General features: G+C 50.8%; 1 protein-coding gene across 1 annotated transcript; it reads left to right on the top strand.

Annotated features, from left to right (window-relative positions):
• The first annotated feature begins 4,915 nt into the window (after positions 1-4,915).
• On the top strand, positions 4,916-10,398 carry SOX8 (SRY-box transcription factor 8). Its single transcript, XM_049791649.1, has 3 exons — positions 4,916-5,594; positions 6,873-7,111; positions 8,057-10,398. Exons 1-3 carry the CDS (start codon positions 5,152-5,154, stop codon positions 8,791-8,793), a joined length of 1,419 nt encoding a protein of 472 aa, XP_049647606.1. The 5' UTR covers positions 4,916-5,151; the 3' UTR covers positions 8,794-10,398.
• Positions 10,399-14,175: the final 3,777 nt, after the last annotated feature.

The raw sequence follows: 14,175 nt of genomic DNA, 5'->3' as shown, positions 1-14,175 counted from the left end.
CATGAAGCCCTCACTGCCTTTGACTCACGCTGAAGTCAAAGCTTTCTAAAAATAAATGGCCTTTTTCTCTGATATCTGCAGGCATAATGAAACCTAGAAAAGGGCTCAGGAATCCCATGCTCTGCTCTCTGCTTGCGTTTCAAGCAGGAGAGAGGTCAGTGGAGTCCTGCCCAGTGCAGGTGTGCAGAGTTTCTTGTATCAACGCCAGGTAAATGTTCCTGGGTTGGAAAAGAGCTGCTGGGGGACGTGTTCCTCCATTGTTCGCCCTGCAGCTGCCAAACTATTCCTGTCCAGAAAAAGGAGGGATGCTGGAGCTAGGCACCCCATTAACACAGTAAAAACTAATATTAAACTAATATTTAAGCCTCTATCTTTCTCCCATGTTCTCAGCAGACTGCAGCAGCTGTGCAAGGGGTGCAAGTTTGCATTCACTCATGGTGCTGGAAGCCTCGACTCCCCAGCTCTTCACAAACCATGGAAACAGCTCTAATGCCAGGCTTTGCATGAGGCTGTGCAATAAAAACTTGTTCTTGCTGTGGTGGGAGCACACAGTGACTTTCATGACAGCACACAGTAATTTTTCAATCCTGCTGTGCAGGTGAAAACAAGAATTTCAAGAGCACAGCTAAGCACACAGTGGTAGAAGCTGTGGAATATGCCGAGGACTAAATACCGCAGATGTTAATTAAAATTTGCAAAAAGGTTCTGTCTCTCTTACTCCTGAATTTTTCAGAGCAGCGAGGCTCATTTCATGTGAACAGAGGACAAATTTTGTTCCTAAACTGATCTGCAAGCAGCTGAGCCATGTAAATTTAGCCTTAAAATTACATGAGTAGGACAGGTTATGTGCTGGGGCCTTCACAAGCACAGAGTGTGTAGAATTGGACCCATCACTGCAGTTCATCTTGAGAGCAAAGCTTTTCAGCTCTTCTACTGCTACTTCAGTTGAAATTAGTTGAAAGTTACCACAGGTCTTTTTTTTCATTTCTTTTCAAATATCAGGAGCTTTCCTGAAAAGGACTGAACATTGTTTCACAGCAATCTCCGAGTTGCCACTGAACTGCTGTATCCTCTGGGCAGAGCATTAATCCTGCAGATGTCAGAGGCTTACTTTAACACCACGCATAGGTTACTCTTATCTGATCAGGGGTGGTTTTTTCTTCCCCTGTACGGCTCTTTCTATTTGCTCTTTGAAATTCCCATGTAAAGTCAGCTCGCAGTTCAAAGGTAGCCATTTTTTGAAAAATGATAACTTTACCACTCAATCAGATTAAGCGATAGAGCCCACCTTTGGGCCAGGCCTCCACCCAGCCAGGGAAGGAGTGCAGTACGTATGCGCGTTGCAGAGCGTATCCCCTCGCGCGCAGTGGTTCCCGCATGCTCTCATGCTCTGAAAACGCCTTCCCTGTCTTCTACAGAAGATGAAATTTCTCACGGAAGATGAAATTTCTCCTCCCTGACATTAGTGGGACTCTGACTGCTCTGAAGCCAATGCAGACCTTGCATTTAGTGCCTGATCCCCAGCAACACTGGTGTGAGCTGGCCAGGAGCTTTACTGGAGACCGTGTCAGACTTTAAAGAAAATGAAGCAGTGTTACCAATATTGACAGGCAGCTGGTGGACCTCCGCTGTGCCCGTTCTCTGTCAGGAGCAGCCGGCTCTGTTCCACAAACCCTCTCTAAACGTACCCCGCTTGGGTGCACTCTTTAAGGCTCCATTGGGCAATGGGAATCTCGGTTCTTCCCTCCCAGATCTACGCCCTTTTCCTGGAAATCCCAATGTCAGGGCCCACCCTGCAGAGGTCTGGGTCAAGACAGAGAAGCTTTAGGCCGGGTCTAGGTGATGCATCATGCAGGATCACTGCAAGACCTGCCCTGCAGCTCCATCACTTGCCCATCCCTGTGCAAACATCGCTGGTACTTTGTCATACAAAAATTTGAATGAGACCCTGTAAGACAAATGATGTCACTTGAACCCACTTCTTGTCCTAGCATAATCTCGTTCCATTTCATGGATGAGCAAACTTCTCAGGAAATGTGAGCTGCTGAAGTTTCCCAGCTGCTCCAGCTCCCTCCTCTCCCTGTGTCATCTCAGCTTCTTGCAGCCTTGCCCAGGTCGGATGGTCTGAAAGGCAGGGCAATGCTGCTCCCTCCACCAGCTCGGCTGAGAACTGATGCTCAGAGACATGAAATGGTTTGTGCAAGATCACAAGACGTGAAGCAGGACACGTACCCTGCTGTGGTTCCAGGCGCTACCTCTTCCCCGTGCCCATCTCCAGAGTGAGAGGAAGCGACTACCAGAAGTTGTCCTCTTCCTTCTACCTGCTTTGGACAAAGAGGAATTCAAGTGTGTGGGCTGAGAAATGCAATTCCCTGCCTCGGGCAGAGCTGGGGAGCCGTGAAAGGCAGCAGCATGCAAGAGGGGAAAAAAGCACTGTCTCCAATTCCTGCTGTCCTTGGGGGCTTCTTCTGCAGGAATTTGACTTGCAGTTGAAGACAGGGATCAGAAAATAGGGACTCTTGTTTTCAATTCCTACCTCTGTGGGTTTGCCCCAAAGCTCCGAGTGTCCCACAGATCCCTTCTCAGCCTCAGTCGCGCAATGAGGTTCACTCTTCGGAGGAAGGTGCTCCGCAGGAGAGGCTGTCTTTGAAATGATACACTAAAAATAGTAATTATTGCTTTGACTCGGTCACCTCTAAAACGGATGAAACACAATTTACCTGACTCACAGTATTTTAATAAGGTAAACTTCTTAAAGAGCTATGAGAACCTGAAGAGACAGGCATTATAGAAATGTATGTTAATCATATGTCATATGAGGAGGAAAAAAAAAAAAAGTTTTGCCAAGTGTCCAACAGCACTGCAAAGCCACTGGTCCAAAGCCCAGGGAAAACAGAAACTTGTCCACAATCTCGTTAAGCTTTGGATCAGGCCCTGGAGGAAAAGTTCAATTAATCCTCACTTGCAAGTTCAACACATATAGTATGCCTTGAGCCTTGAAGTCAGTATTTTTTAAAGTGACACTTTGTAAAATTATATTTTTAAAAAAAACAAACAACCTTTGTTCAAAGGTAACTCACTTTGTGACTCTACAAACTAAGATTTGAAATCTTGAGAAATTACTAATAAGGAAATGAGAGAATTTTTAAATAAAATAAAATCCCACTTTGCACTTTAACGGACTATATTCATTTTCACTCAGAAGGCATACGGACATTCAGGCACATTTAAACAGTGTTACATTTAAATTCAAAGTGTACGCTTTATTTCGAGGTGATTATACACTGCAGTAATTAAACAAAATGCTCTCAGCCCTCCTTCCTCCCCCCCCCCCCCCCCCGTTAGATTTTAAACGCTGGAATGCTTGAAGCACTTCCACAATTTCTATTTTTTTTTCCCTGTAAATCTTGTACTTGACCCTCTTTTTCCGGGGGTTTAGCGGGGCTGGGGGGAAGCAGCGGATAAAACTGGAATTTGGGGAGTTGCTTTTTTTCCAGTCGCAATTAGAAGGCTGGATTCCGCAGATAATTAGAATCAAATGCTTCAGATAAATGCTGCAAAAAACAGGGCTCGCTTGGAGAGGGGCAGCCCTCCGGATCGAGGAGGCAGATGGTTTTTAAAAAAAAAAATAAAGGGGGGATTTTACTGAGGGGCCCGAGGCGCGCAGCCCCGCACGGGGGTCTCCCGCAGCCGGAGCTGACGGGGGAGATTTTGCAGGGAATCCCCCCCCCCCATCACCACCACCCCCGCCCCCCCCAGACCCCCAGGCTCACCCCCGAGGTGCCTCATTCTCCTCCGGACGGTGCAAAGCCGCCGGCCTCGGGCGGGACGCGGCCGGGGCAGCCCGGGGAAGGGTCCCCGGTACCCGGGGACCGAGCCCGGTGGTGGGAAGGCTGCGGGGAGAAAGAGAGGAGAGGCGAGACGGGGCCGGGGGAGGTGGAGGGGCACGGAGGGGCTCGTTTCGGTTCTTTCCACCCATCCACCGCTTTCCTCCGTGATTTGCCCCGTCGGAGAGAGCGGGGAGCGCACGGCGGCCCCGGGGACACCGGGGCTCGGCTGCCGGAGGGCTGCACCGGCTGCGGGGGCAGCTCCGACCCCGCTTACAACCGGTGTTTCTACCGCGTACCGGCCTCCCCAGAAATTCCCCCCTTGGAAAAGGGGCTCAGAAAGTAACCGGCTATCCCCCGGGGCACGAACCGCCGCACCGGAGCTCCGGGGAGGCGGCTGCTGTCGCCCCATCCCGGAGCCGCTCCGCACCTTTTCACCGCGCCGGGGCTTGGAAAAGGATCTCAGCAACCCACCGCCGAGCCCCTCAACCCCGGAGACCCTCCCGCGGCTCCCCACCCTCCCCCGAGGGCGTGTGGGGGGGGTCCCCCCTCCGCACCCCGGCGGTATAAAACACATCCCCGCCGTGGGGGGGGGGGGGGGGGTCCCCCGTTAGTACCGTGGTACGGCGAAGCCCCCCCACCGGACAATTTACAGCGGCAAAAATAAGGAGGGGAAGCCCACACATGCCGAGAGAGGGCCCCTTCGGCGGCCCGGCCGCCTCCAGCCGCCCGCCCCGGGCAGCGGCGGGTCGGAACGGCGGGAGTGCGGCGGGCGGGAGGGAGGACAGCGCGGCCCCGGTGAGGGAGGCGCCCCGCCCCTTATGTAAATGATCCTTCCCGCTCCGCCAATGGGAAGCGGCGTCGGAGGAGGAGCCGTTCGCCCTCTCCTTAAAGTAACTTGTTGCCAGGGGCCGAGTTTCGCACTGGACGTGGAGCGCGGCGGCGGGCAGGGCGCGGGGCGCGGAGCGGCGCGGAGGGGAGCGGGGCGCCGGGACGGCAGCAGGACTGGCTTTGGTTGTGGTGGTTTTTTTGATTTTTTTTCGGCTGAATTTTACGCGTTTGTGTTTTTTATTTTTGTTCTTCTAGAGTTTTTTAATTTTTACTTTTTTTTTTCTTTTTTTATTTTCTTTTATTTTTTTTTTTCGTCTTCTTTCTTGCTCCTCGAACGCCCGCGGAGGGGCTGCGCAGTCCCCGCCGCTCCAGCCCGGGCACATCCTCACCCTCGGGGCGGTTCTGCCCCTCGCTCCCTTTCCCCCTCCCCCCCCCCCCCTTCCCTCCCTCCCCCCCTTCCCCAACCCCATCCCCATCCCTCCCGCGGCCACCAATGCTCAACATGACCGAGGAGCACGACAAAACGCTGGAGGCTCCCTGCAGCCCCGCGGGTACCACCAGCTCCATGTCCCACGTGGACTCGGATTCCGACTCGCCTCTCTCCCCGGCCGGTTCCGAGGGTCTGGGTTGCCCCCCCGCTCCCGCTCCTCGCCCTCCCGGTAGCGCTCCGTTGGGAGCCAAGGTAGACGCGGCCGAGGTGGACGAACGTTTCCCCGCCTGCATCCGCGACGCCGTCTCGCAGGTGCTGAAGGGTTACGACTGGAGCCTGGTGCCCATGCCCGTCCGCGGCAACGGATCCCTCAAGGCCAAACCTCACGTCAAGCGGCCCATGAACGCCTTCATGGTGTGGGCGCAGGCCGCCCGCAGGAAACTGGCCGACCAGTACCCGCATCTGCACAACGCCGAGCTCAGCAAGACCCTGGGCAAACTTTGGCGGTGAGTCCCGGACCCCGCAGACCCCCCGAATCCCCCCTTTCCCCCGACCCGCTGGACCGGCGGGATCTCCCCCGGGGATGCGACGGGGGCTTTGCCTCGGGGGTTGCGCGGCCGAAGTCCCTCTCCCACCGCTTACTTAATTTATCTTTATTAATACCGCTATTTTTTTCGGCCGGCCGTGCCCGTAGGGGGATTCTTAAAGCGTTTCTAACCGAAGTGCAAAAATCCCCCAGAGCCTGTGGGTTCGCTGCAGAGGACCGAAAAAGCCCCCCCCCCCCCCCCCCCCCCGTGCGGGGACCGGGGCACCCACGGCCGCAGCGCTGCCCGTGGGTCCTGCCCCAGCGCTGTGTCACGGGTGGATCGTTCCCTGCTCCATCACCAGGATGTGCAGCCTGGGCCCTTCCCTCTCCCGTGTCCCTGTCCCCAGGAGACTGAGACTTTTTTTTAATTGCTTCTCTTGCAATGGCTTTTTCTAAAAGTTTTTTTTTTCCCCTGGCTTGCTTGCTTGTCGCTTAACAAGCTATAAAACCAAACAAGCCGATTTTTAGCAGTTATTTTAATCAGCTTCCTAATTTCCCTTCTTATCTGCGTGCTGGCATGCTCAGCGCTGCCCACCGATGCAAATTTTTTTTTTTTCTGGGCGGCATCTGAGTGCACTCTGCTTTCCAAGGCTCTGTGACGAGCCACGTTTTACCGTGTGGTATATTTGGTCATGTCTGGTTGTACCAAACTTGCATCTTTCCTGCCTGTTTGGGCCAGCGATGCTCCCGCTGCGGTTTGAGACTCTCCAGGAGTTTGCAAAGAGAGGTCTGGGTGGGGGAGAGTTTTGAAAGAAATAATCCCGTCGCTGTTGCCTTCGTGGTTTCTTTGTAAGCACCAAACAAAGCTGGAAATGGGCAGCGTTGTTTGTCGCGGTGAGGGGGTGGCATTTGTAGGACAAACGTAGGAATAATATTTGGCAAAGGCATTTAAAATGGGGCAGGGGGATTTTGTTTTGTCTGGTTGTAGGTATCCATAGCGGTTGGTGTCTTCTGAACCTCTATAGTTGTCATTTTAATACATTTTGCAACATAGTTTTTTAGCTCTTTTTTGCCACAGCAAATTCGTTTTGTGATTAACTTTCTGGTTGCTCAAATCGGTATATGGGAAGTGGGGATGTGAGCCTGAAAATAGGCTAAAAACTTCTAAGGGAAAGATATTAATTTTGGATTATTTTCTTTTTCCCCCACCTTCTTTAAAAAAAAAAAAAAAAAAAAATCAAAATCCATCCTAAACCAGTTTGTTAAGCGAAAATGAGAAACGTCCCTTTGTGGAAGAAGCTGAGCGGCTCAGGGTCCAGCACAAAAAGGATCACCCGGATTATAAATACCAGCCACGGAGGAGGAAAAGTGTAAAAGCCGGGCAGAGCGATTCCGACTCTGGAGCTGAGCTCAGCCACCACGCCGGCACGCAGATCTACAAAGCGGACAGCGGGCTGGGAGGCATGGCCGATTCCCACCATCATGGTGATCACACAGGTAAAGGACCCCCACGGGCGAAAAAAAAATAAAAAATAAAATCTGCAGGTCCCGGGTGCGTTGGTTTGGGACATGAAGCAGCTGGTGGGCACAGGCTCATCTGCCCCCCCCCCCCCGGATGAATATCAGTGGGATTGGGGCCATCTAAAAGCAGGAGTCGTTGTCCTGAGAGCTGGGGTTTTGCACCAGGTTGTGAATGTGGCCACTGTTTTCTGTAGTAAAAGCTTATAAAGCCGACTGTGCAATAGGAAATCCCCAAAGCGCAGGGATCCCCATTTCCCAGCTGGCTTGGGAGTGGGGAGAATTAATTGCGAGCTAATAAGGGTTAATAAACCTTTGGCCACTCGAAGGGTGCCTGGGGGAGCGGGTCCTGGAGAGGCGGCTTCCCCCCCGAAGCTCCCCGCTTCTCAGCGGCGCTGCGAATTGGCACGGGGCGCGTGTTGACAGATTCCAGGAGGATTGCGAACGTCCTGCAGCTTTAGACGCGTCTGCGCTCTCGCCCAGCCTGGCTGGGGATCCCGGCTTCTCTGCCTCTGGGAGAGCCGGGCTGGCTTCAGGCTGCCCGCGGGGAGGAGGCTGATGGGGTCCCTCCAAATGCACCCCCCTGGTTCTGCTTCCCAGGCAGGGGCGAGTTTGTGGAACCGGGGGTGTCCCGCCGTGTCCCAGAGCGATCCTGATGGGCACAGCGTGCTCCCCGGCCTCTCCTCCCTGCTGCGAACCATCACCCACGCGGGTGGCTTACCCTGGACGAGGACATCGTCCCTGGCATGGTCACAGGGGGACATCGGCCACCTCCCAACACGGGGCTGTAGATTTAAATCCCCCTTCCCCTCTTGCAATAAGAGGGGGGCGAAAGACGCATTTTTATTTTTTTTAATCGTTCTTGAAGGAGTTGGGTGTTTCGTGGCCGCTCTTGTTAAAGCCTTGCTGTCCCTTCATTCCCAGGCCAGACCCATGGGCCACCCACCCCACCCACCACCCCCAAAACCGACCTCCACCACGGCAGCAAGCAGGAGCTGAAGCACGAGGGCCGCCGCCTCGTGGAGAGCGGTCGCCAGAACATCGACTTCAGCAACGTGGACATCTCGGAGCTGAGCAGCGAGGTCATCAACAACATGGAGACCTTCGACGTGCATGAGTTCGACCAGTACCTGCCGCTCAACGGCCACGCCGCCATGCCGGCCGACCACGGCCCCAACGCCGCCGCCGGCTCCTACGGCGCGTCCTACTCCCACTCGGCCACAGGCACCGGTGGGACCAACCAGGTCTGGACTCACAAAAGCCCGGCCTCGGCGTCGCCGTCCTCCGCCGACTCGGGCCAGCAAAGGCCGCACATCAAAACGGAGCAGCTGAGCCCCAGCCACTACAGCGACCAGTCCCACGGCTCCCCCGCGCACTCCGACTACGGCTCCTACAGCGCCCAGGCTTGTGCCACCACCGCCTCCACCGCCACGGCCGCCGCCTCCTTCTCCAGCTCCCAGTGCGACTACACGGACCTCCAGAGCTCCAACTACTACAACCCTTACCCCGGCTACCCCTCCAGCATTTACCAGTATCCCTATTTCCACTCCTCCCGCCGTCCCTACGCGACGCCCATCCTCAACGGCTTGTCCATCCCGCCGGCCCACAGCCCCACCGCTAACTGGGACCAGCCGGTCTATACGACCCTGACGAGGCCTTAAAGGATGCGCGGAGCCCCCGTGGGCTTCCCTGACATATGCACTAATGAAGGAATGAAGACGAAGAGCGTGGAGTGCCGCGATAGTTTCCGAAGTGCCTCCTGAGCCACTGGGAACTCTGCTCGTTGCGACTGGATGTCCCCTTGCTTCAAAACTCTCCAAAAGGACAGAGCTCTATTTTTCTTTAATTAATCCAACTTAAAAAAGTAAAAAAAAAAAAAGAAAAAAAAGAAGGAAAAAAAAAAAAAAAAGAAAGGACCAGCGATTCCTTTTGAATAAATGAAGGACAAAACCATTCGACTCCTCTGTGAGGACTGAACTGAATTTACTCGTCGTGGATGTTGACAAGTGCAAAAGTGGAGCAGGGGGGTGGGGGGGAGGAGGGAGAAAAAAAAGCTGTTCGAGACTTTAAGGGTCTATTGCAATGTGAGGAACGGACCAACCTTGAGGGCAAGAACTCACTCGGACCAACGCGGATGAAACCCGAAAACCCGGCTATTCCGTGTAACAATCTCGTGGGAACAAACGAGTCTGGTGGGACCAACCAATTAAATGTCTGAAGTGTTTGTTTTTTTTAGTCAAGAGTTCTTCTAAGCAAGGTTTGGCTGTAATTAACATTTTGTTTTGGTTTTTTGGAAGCTTAAAGTGTTTTTGTTTTTTGTTTCTTTTTTTTTTTTAAAGCTGTTAAATATGTATTTATGTTCTGTATTATTTTGTCTTTTAATTAATGAAGTAATTTTGTGCAAAAAGTAGAATTTTAAAAGATTTTAAAGATGGGGTGGGGAGGGAGCATAAAAATAGTGGAGATGATACAATAAAATGGTGTTATGAGTCTATAGATTTTCGTTGGTTTTTGGGTTTTTTTCGTTTTGAACCGCTGCAGCAGTCGTGTTTGAGAGAGGGACTGAACGAATCTGCCCATCGCAGACCTGGTCACCAACAGGAAACTCAAATGGGAATGTAAAATACCAAGGTGGGGAGAAGTTACTAATTAAATTGGGAGGCTAAAACTATTGCAAAAAGGAGCAGGCGATTTTTCTGGCTACCTGCTTTCAGGCGTTAAAATTGGATTCAAGGCATTGCAGAGTCTTTGTACACTTTCAGAACCAGGACTACTTTAGAGGAGGATGTAATTTAATGAGAAATTTTCACCTTCTGCTTTAATTTTGGCTTCTAGGGACCAGATATCATCCATCAAGCTGTGAAACTAAAATCTTCTCCACTAAAAAATTTTTAGGTACTTAGTTTTAGACTAATATTTCATTGATATATTTCTACTTCTTCCATTGTATGCTGAGCATATAATAACCATCTATTTTATGGTAACTTGTGCCTTTAAAAACTTTGTAAATCTAAAAACACATTTCAGAGGTTATCATCTTTTTACCTTTTCTATGTTTCCTACTCTTTTTCTAAAAAATATTTTTTGCATATTTCCTTTTGGGGACGTGGGGGTGGGGGAAAATACAGAAAACTCATTTTTATGCAATCTATTTTTCTGTATAAAGTTTGAAAGACTTTGGCTGTTACTTATCTGTTCTCTTCACTAGCTTCTGACTAAGCAATGCTAACTTTTGTACAGATCAATTTGATAAAATTAAAAATTGCTTTTTATCAAGTACGTGTTATGTTTTCTTTCTGCTTGAGCCTATTTCTGTGCTGAAAAGAAACACAGAGAACAGCTTTGAAGGAGAAAGGCTATTCAGAATAAACTGTTTCGACCAAGGTTTTCTGTTCTCCTAATACCTTGTTGTTTGTTGGGGTTTTTTTTGTTGTTATTTTTCTCATGCTCCCTTTCCCTGTACATGAAAAATCTCATAGTAAGACACTTTATAAATTATTTTTTTTTTTTACTTCTTTGAGAAGTATATTTCCATGCCCATAATCCCAAGGATTTCATAGGATTTCATTGAGACTGCTCACATGAGTAAGGGTTTGCAAGGTCAGACTGCATGGTTTTAGACCAATTTCATTTTATTCTGTATAGCACGTAGGAATTTTACAATAACAAATTCTGTTTTCTGGTTGGTGAGCCCTTGTAAATACCTCTTGATTATGATAGCAACAAAATTATATGTTGCATGTAGTGGGTTTTGTGTTTTGTTTTTTTTTTTTTTTTTTTTTTTTTAAATACAGTCATTAAAATAGTTACATTTGTGACTTTTTTTTTTTTTTTTTTTTTCCTTCTCTTCCCCTCATATAAACTAGGTTGCAGTTGGGTTTCACCAGTTCAGACAAACCGGTGCAAGATTTTCAGGCTGGGCCCTAATTGGAAGGAAAAGGTTGGGATTAGGGAAATTCAGCCACCCCTGCCTGAGAAACGCGCTGAGGACTTGGTTGCAGTGCAGCACTGTGGAAAATGTTTTAACATGGGGAAAATAAATGTGATGACAATTAATGAAGCTCAAGAACATTAACAAAGTCTGAACAACAGAGTCCCAAAGCAAATTTGCTGTTTGCAGTATGTGCCAAGAGCTATCTTGCCAGAGTGTCTGTAACTGGACACCATTTTCTCTTCGCTCATTTACAAAACTGCTGGCAAAATGACTTTATTACTCTATAAGCCAAAGCTGCAGAATAACTTTCAGAGGAGACTTTCTTTCCTCCTTTCTCCTCCCTCCAGTTACGATACAAGTTTCAAGTCTTAATCCTAACTCACGCTCGAAAAATAGATGCCTTTTGGCATTGCCTGTTCTGCACGTTAAGGTCGAGTCGCGCACTTTGGGGGGAAAAAAGGCAGAGATGGGAATATAAGTGCTTATCTTCACTTTCTTCTTGATGTTTAATAGCGAGGTCTGCAGTGACTTCGCTAATACCTGGACTCATCTCTAAAGCAGAGTTAAAATATCTGTAAATGATGGTATTGTAAATCACCCCAAATTCTGAAATTAAAAATCACACCCAAGCGTCTCTGGCTCACGGGAGAGCACGGTGGGGGTCCGCGCGCCCGGCAGGATGGGTCCCAGCCGCAGGCTTGCAGAATGTCACCGAGCTTTTCCCTCTCTCCTTTTTCCTCTTCTCCCGGTGTACTGCACCAGCCGTGGCTTCCTAGCACGGGGGCACATCCAGCCAGCCCAACGTCCTTGGCACGGCCGGAGCCGCAGGGAGTTTGTGCGGAGCCGTGCTCTCCTCCTGCGGGGGCTGCGGGAGCCCTGGGCGGCCAGGGGGGCCCCTGCACCAGCCTGGCAGCTGCACCGAGGAAACGCACGTCCAAAACATGCAGATTTTAAATCCGTTCCCTCCTGGCCGTGCTTGCTTTCCACTTGTTTTTGCTTCCTACGAGCTTTGCGAGGTGAAGTTAGCTTTTACTAACGCCTGCAGAAACAAACGGCTCTCGCTCCGCACCGTTCGGTGGGTCCGAGTGATAACGTGAGCCCTGGAGACCCCCCCCCCAGCCCCCGTTTGAATAGCTGATGCTGAATAGTGACATTCAACTACTTTTGGCATCCCGCAGAGTAGGGGATACTCGCTGCGCGTTTGCTGTTGAGTAAAGTTCAAAGACGTTACAAAATAGGTGTTCAAGAAGGTGATAGGCAGGTAAAATTCACTGGCCTGAATAATGCCAGGGACTCGGGCTTTAGGGTGTGCTGGAAATTTCTAAGAGCACCCAAAGGTCATTCCCCACGCCTAGATGTACAATTAAACGTGCGAGTCTCCCATTTAACTTCCCTAGGAGAAAACCACTGGTCGGGGGCACAGTTTATATTCAGAGAAGAGCATTTTGATTTGAAATGAGTGCTGTTTGTATAAATGCACTTTCATGCACTATCCTTTTCTTCCATTTTATGTGTAGGTATCGTCTACAGAAAGAGAAGTGATTTTCCATGAGCCAAGCGTCTTCCTGACGTGAATGGCAGCATTGTGTGTCCCGAGCTCGGCTCTGATGGCTCTTGTGTTGGCGTGAATCTGGAATGTCTCTGCAGAAGTCAATGAGATCAGGTGAAACCAAGACCGGCTTTTGACCCCTGGCTGTCAACAAAAAAGGGTTCTCAAGATAATTGCGGGAATACACAAGTGATAAAAGTTCCTCTTTTTTATTTTTGGTGCAGAGAATAATGAATCTTGCTGTTTATCTGAATTGCTCAGAAGGTACTGTTTAGTAAGAAAGAGGAAATCAGTTTTATAGACCGTATCCACATTCCTTCTGCATGGTGGAAAAAGTCCCTTCCCATCCTCCTTATTATAATTTTTCCTGGAGTGATATCAACTTTTGTTACACATTTTTTACAGTTGGGTATTAGGTTTATGGCAAAGAAATTCTGAAATGGCATTTCTACGAGGGCGTTTAGTTTTAATAAACTTCCACGTGAGTATATCCCTGCTCCCCATCTACAGATTGACCTCCTCGGGACGTCTGGCTTTTCCAGCTGGGCTCACCGGACCCAACCAGCAGCTCTGCTCTGCTGCGAGACGTGGGGCTTCCCGGCCCTTCCCACGCAGGACTGCTCCCCGTGGGATCCCCGGGGATCCGAACGCAGGGATTTGGCCGTCCTCACGTGCTGCTCCTGGAAGCAGCAGCCACGGGGCTGGCTATCCTCACCCGGTTTCTCCGGCCTGATGCTCGACGAGACGAGAAGACGTTTGCGGCCGCCCGCTCCCTCTGCCAAGTTTATCCTCCCATGGCCAAGGCTGGATGCTCGCAGCCCCTGGCGACACGTTGCCTGCGATCTGGAGGCAAAAAAAAATTAAATATAAAATAAATAAAATAACTAGAGATGTGAGTACGTGGTGTTTAAGCACCAGGAGGGCAGCAAAAGCCATTTTCAGGTGAGTGGGCAGATGCTGCGGCCAGTGACCCAGGTAGGGCAGAGCTACGCTGCCGGGCAAAGCAGGAGAGATTTTGGGAGCAGGAGCAGCGGCGTCTGAGCCCGTGGGAAGGCTCGGCGGCCACGGGAGCTGCTGGGACAAGGCTGGGTGAGCTGAGGAGGTACCGTGGTGAAGACAGCATGGCATGGCTCCGATCCCAGGGGAGCCTGGATGAACCCATCCCTCCGGGAAGACTTTAAGAAAACTCCAACATTGCCCTATTTTCAGTCTTCGAGAGCATGAGGTTGGGGCCAAGTGATTTAGGGCTCTTTTAAGTCCGAAGGCAAATTTCTAAGTGCGAATTCACCATGAAGGACTCCAAGCTCCCTTTTTGGGGGGTGGGAGTGGAAGCCGGGAGTTTCACATCAACTCCTGACCTCTCCGCGAGCGATGCAGGGAGGAACTCCAGCTCCCAAGAGACACAATGCCCCGTCCCTCACCACTGCCTTGCTCTTCCTCGGAGACCCTGCTGAGGTTCTACAAGGGGTTTTTGGGGGGTTTGTCACATGGCACCCTAATTAACAAAGGGAGGGGAGCTGCACAGGACCGTGGGAGCCAGGGATACCCAGCCCAGCCCCG

Source organism: Accipiter gentilis, chromosome 33, assembly GCF_929443795.1.
Source record: "Accipiter gentilis chromosome 33, bAccGen1.1, whole genome shotgun sequence".
Taxonomy (NCBI): Eukaryota; Metazoa; Chordata; class Aves; order Accipitriformes; family Accipitridae; genus Astur; species Astur gentilis.
The sequence above is the reverse complement of the archived record's forward strand: the minus strand, read 5'-3'. Positions and strand labels throughout refer to the sequence as shown.